At 41.7% G+C, this 3762-nt stretch overlaps 1 protein-coding gene across 1 annotated transcript; it reads left to right on the top strand.

The window, feature by feature from the left end:
- LOC109212594 (protein ASPARTIC PROTEASE IN GUARD CELL 1-like) lies at nucleotides 1-1053 on the top strand. Its single transcript, XM_019376243.1, has one exon. It carries the CDS (start codon nucleotides 1-3, stop codon nucleotides 1051-1053), a length of 1053 nt encoding a protein of 350 aa, XP_019231788.1.
- The last annotated feature ends 2709 nt before the right edge of the window (nucleotides 1054-3762 follow it).

The raw sequence follows: 3762 nt of genomic DNA, 5'->3' as shown, positions 1-3762 counted from the left end.
ATGTCTCTTGATCCATCTAAGATTTCAGATCCTCCAATGCCATCCTATACTTTTACTCTTTACAACCGCGATGTATTAGAAAAATCAAAGTTCAAGGACTACGACTCATTACTTACAAGTAGGCTTGCTCGATGTCATGCTAGAGCAAGTTATTTATCTTCATTTTTTGAAGATGATAACAACATTAAAGAAGGTGCAAATCTCACATGGCAAGACGATGCACAAGGAGGTAAGATTCGCGAAAAAGTCCCAAAAACAACAGGTACCTACTACGCGAATGGTGAGTATGTTGCATCTTTTTTGCTAGGCAGTGACGAAGTCAGAAGTTTCTTGCTAATAGATAGTGGAAGTGATTTAGTTTGGTGGCAATGTGGACCATGTGAGGCAAATAAGTGTTACAAACAAAATCAGCCTCTATATGATTCTACTACTTCCAAAACTTTCCGAAAAGTCGATTGCATTCGACGTGGTTCAAGTTGCATGATTGAGGATCCAACTTTACGCTGTGACCAAAATAGTCGTGAGTGTAGGTATAATTTTACATATACGGATGGATCAAGAACAAAAGGTTTTTTGGCAGATGATGTGATTACTTTTGTTTTAGATCAAAGACCAGTTAGGGTTACATTTGGATGTGGCAAAGATCAAATCGGTGAAAGAAACTTCACTGGTACATATTCTGGGATTGCTGGCCTCGGACGTAGAGTAAACTCACTAAAAGTAGGTGGATATTCTTTACCATCACAATTTGGGGCTAGCCTATTTTCCATGTGTTTACCAAGTTTTTATTCAAGAAAGGGATCTACAATTAGTTTCCATAAAACTCCGTGGCCTAGAGCAACATCAGCAAAATTATTACCAAATTATAGGTACCCAACACTTCATTTTGTAAACCTTTATAAAGTTTTTATTAATGATAAGGCAGTCCCGGTTAAGCCATCATGGTGGCGTTTCAAAAGAGATATGAGTGGTGGAGTCGTCTTGGATACAGGCACAACATTTACCCGTTTTCCAAATGATTTTTATGTCATATTTCGTTACTGTATTGGGTGATACCCTTTTTTGCTTGAGCCCGACCGGGTTGGGTCCGGTCCGGAGCAAATCGGGGCCATCGAACCCGACCTGGATGCAAGGTAGAACGACGGCCACGTCTACAACCGAGGTCGAGTCATTTCGAGACCGTTACAGAGCTCGATAGGAGTCACCACCGGATGGAGAAACACGCAAGGTCGGAAGCCGGACTCGTAACGGATAACCAAGCGTCGCCGGATATCTCGCCCAAACGTGATTTTCTCAACCACTTCAGGCCATTAAGGCGTAATTACAGGGATCCACGATGTAATCAATTTACCTACCTTATTTTTACCCTTAATCAGAATGTATAAAAGGGGATCTCTCTAAATTCTTGTGGATCATCAAGCACAATTGTTCTAAGCAATATTATATTCTGCGATTATTTACTTTAACAGCAATTGTTGAGTCTTTATCTTTATTTTCCTTAACCTAAAAACCTTTTGTATCTTTTAGTTCACGGATCCTTAAAACCCCATATAAATTCAATTGTTATCCGGATTCGAGGGTAAACAGTTTGGCGCCCACCGTGGGGCTNTCTCAACAAAAAACCGAAAGAGATATACGATCCGCCACATCGAGGGGTGGATCTGACCTAAGGTCACCTCGTACCGCCGGCAGAACTCCACTATGATGGGTTCTAAGGGGCCTAAGGTGAAGGGATATGTATATACACTAAGATATCCTTCAACGTGAGTCATAATCGACTCGTCACGGGAAGGGGCGACCAGGTCTTTCCCTTCCCATCTACATTCAGCCCTCACCCGGTCTAGGCAACCGGGAGTGATTAGACTAATATACTCCGATGCCGGTTTGCCGCGGCCCGGGACCGATGATGGGTTTTCAACCTGGAAGTCGGCAGATACCGAGCAACCAGTCGGTGTGAATGCTTTCAATGGGGGTTCTGGTGCATGTTCATCAGATCTAGCGGGGCTCGCGGCCGAGCTTGGTCTAGAAGGAACACTTTGTGAAGTTTTCGCCATTTCTTAAAGCTTTACGAAGAGATGAAAAGAAAATACAACCAACGCAGAATTTGAGAAAGATAGGAAATGTTGAACCTGGAAGGGTCGTTTATACTTTTTCCATGAGGCGGTGGCACGAATCGCGAAGCCACAGACACGAAGCGACAGATAATTAAGAGAAGCATTAAATGCCTGCAGCAGGCGTGGCCAGAGCACTCGATGGCTTTTTCACCTGGCGTATGGCCATACGTCACGGGCATCACGTCACCGGTCATATCGTTTATTATCATTACTCTCTAATAAACGAGGGGACTATCTGTATTGGGTGATACCCTTTTTTGCTTGAGCCCGACCGGGTTGGGTCCGGTCCGGAGCAAATCGGGGCCATCGAACCCGACCTGGATGCAAGGTAGAACGACGGCCACGTCTACAACCGAGGTCGAGTCATTTCGAGACCGTTACAGAGCTCGATAGGAGTCACCACCGGATGGAGAAACACGCAAGGTCGGAAGCCGGACTCGTAACGGATAACCAAGCATCGCCGGATATCTCGCCCAAACGTGATTTTCTCAACCACTTCAGGCCATTAAGGCGTAATTACAGGGATCCACGATGTAATCAATTTACCTACCTTATTTTTACCCTTAATCAGAATGTATAAAAGGGGATCTCTCTAAATTCTTGTGGATCATCAAGCACAATTGTTCTAAGCAATATTATATTCTGCGATTATTTACTTTAACAGCAATTGTTGAGTCTTTATCTTTATTTTCCTTAACCTAAAAACCTTTTGTATCTTTTAGTTCACGGATCCTTAAAACCCCATATAAATTCAATTGTTATCCGGATTCGAGGGTAAACAGTTACATATTTAGAGCTGAAGTACGAGATATTCCTATGGTCGAAGGTCCCATCGGACCTTTTGATACGTGCTATAAAGAGGATCCAAATGGTCGCAATCTATATTTTCCTGTTGTGAAGTTATATTTTGGTAGTGAAGATCCGCGGACAATGTTGTTGTTGGCACAAAAACGAGTCGTTGTGCATTTTCGTGGGCACTATTGTCTGGCTTTTTTAGGGTGGAATAGCGACGTCTCATTATTAGGCAATAATCAACTCCAGGGTGTAGGGCTAACTTTTGATACTTTAGCAAGTACTTTGTCATTCGACATAGATGCATGTGATTAAGGTATATAAATTTCTAGTCTTATAATACAAGGTATATCCACGTTCACGACTAATATGTCTTCTTCATTCTTCTTTTCTGTAGATCTGTTTCTTTTCTTATGACTCCTATATACAAAAGCTATAGATATCAATATTTGCTAGAATCTTACATTTGTAATTGTAAAGGAGATAATTGGATTGATTATTGTTGATTGATTAGACGATTAAATAATTAGAAGTCGTTAAGTGAGAAATGCCTGAACTGAGTTGGATTAATGTAAACATAGATGAGAGTAAATTAGCAGGGGGAAGAGCTGGAGCAGGAGCAGGAGCAGGAGGAATTGTGAGTGATCAAGTTGCAATATGCTTATGGCACTTGATTATCAACTAGACAGGGCGACAAAGTTAGGATCGAAACAATCAGGTGTCATGCGGAAGATAACAAAACATATATTCGACGATGATATATCAAACAATAAAGAGAAATACACCAAAAGAGTTACAAATATTTAACATGGTTCAGTCAATTGACTCACATCCACAAGCAAAACTGAGCAGTCCA

The sequence above is a fragment of the Nicotiana attenuata genome, unplaced genomic scaffold, assembly GCF_001879085.1.
Source record: "Nicotiana attenuata strain UT unplaced genomic scaffold, NIATTr2, whole genome shotgun sequence".
Taxonomy (NCBI): domain Eukaryota; kingdom Viridiplantae; phylum Streptophyta; class Magnoliopsida; order Solanales; family Solanaceae; genus Nicotiana; species Nicotiana attenuata.
The sequence above is the reverse complement of the archived record's forward strand: the minus strand, read 5'-3'. Positions and strand labels throughout refer to the sequence as shown.

Excerpts from the sequence above, each read along its gene's own strand:
- LOC109212594 (XM_019376243.1), top strand. The coding sequence starts at position 1 with ATGTCTCTTGATCCATCTAAGATTTCAGATCCTCCAATGCCATCCTAT.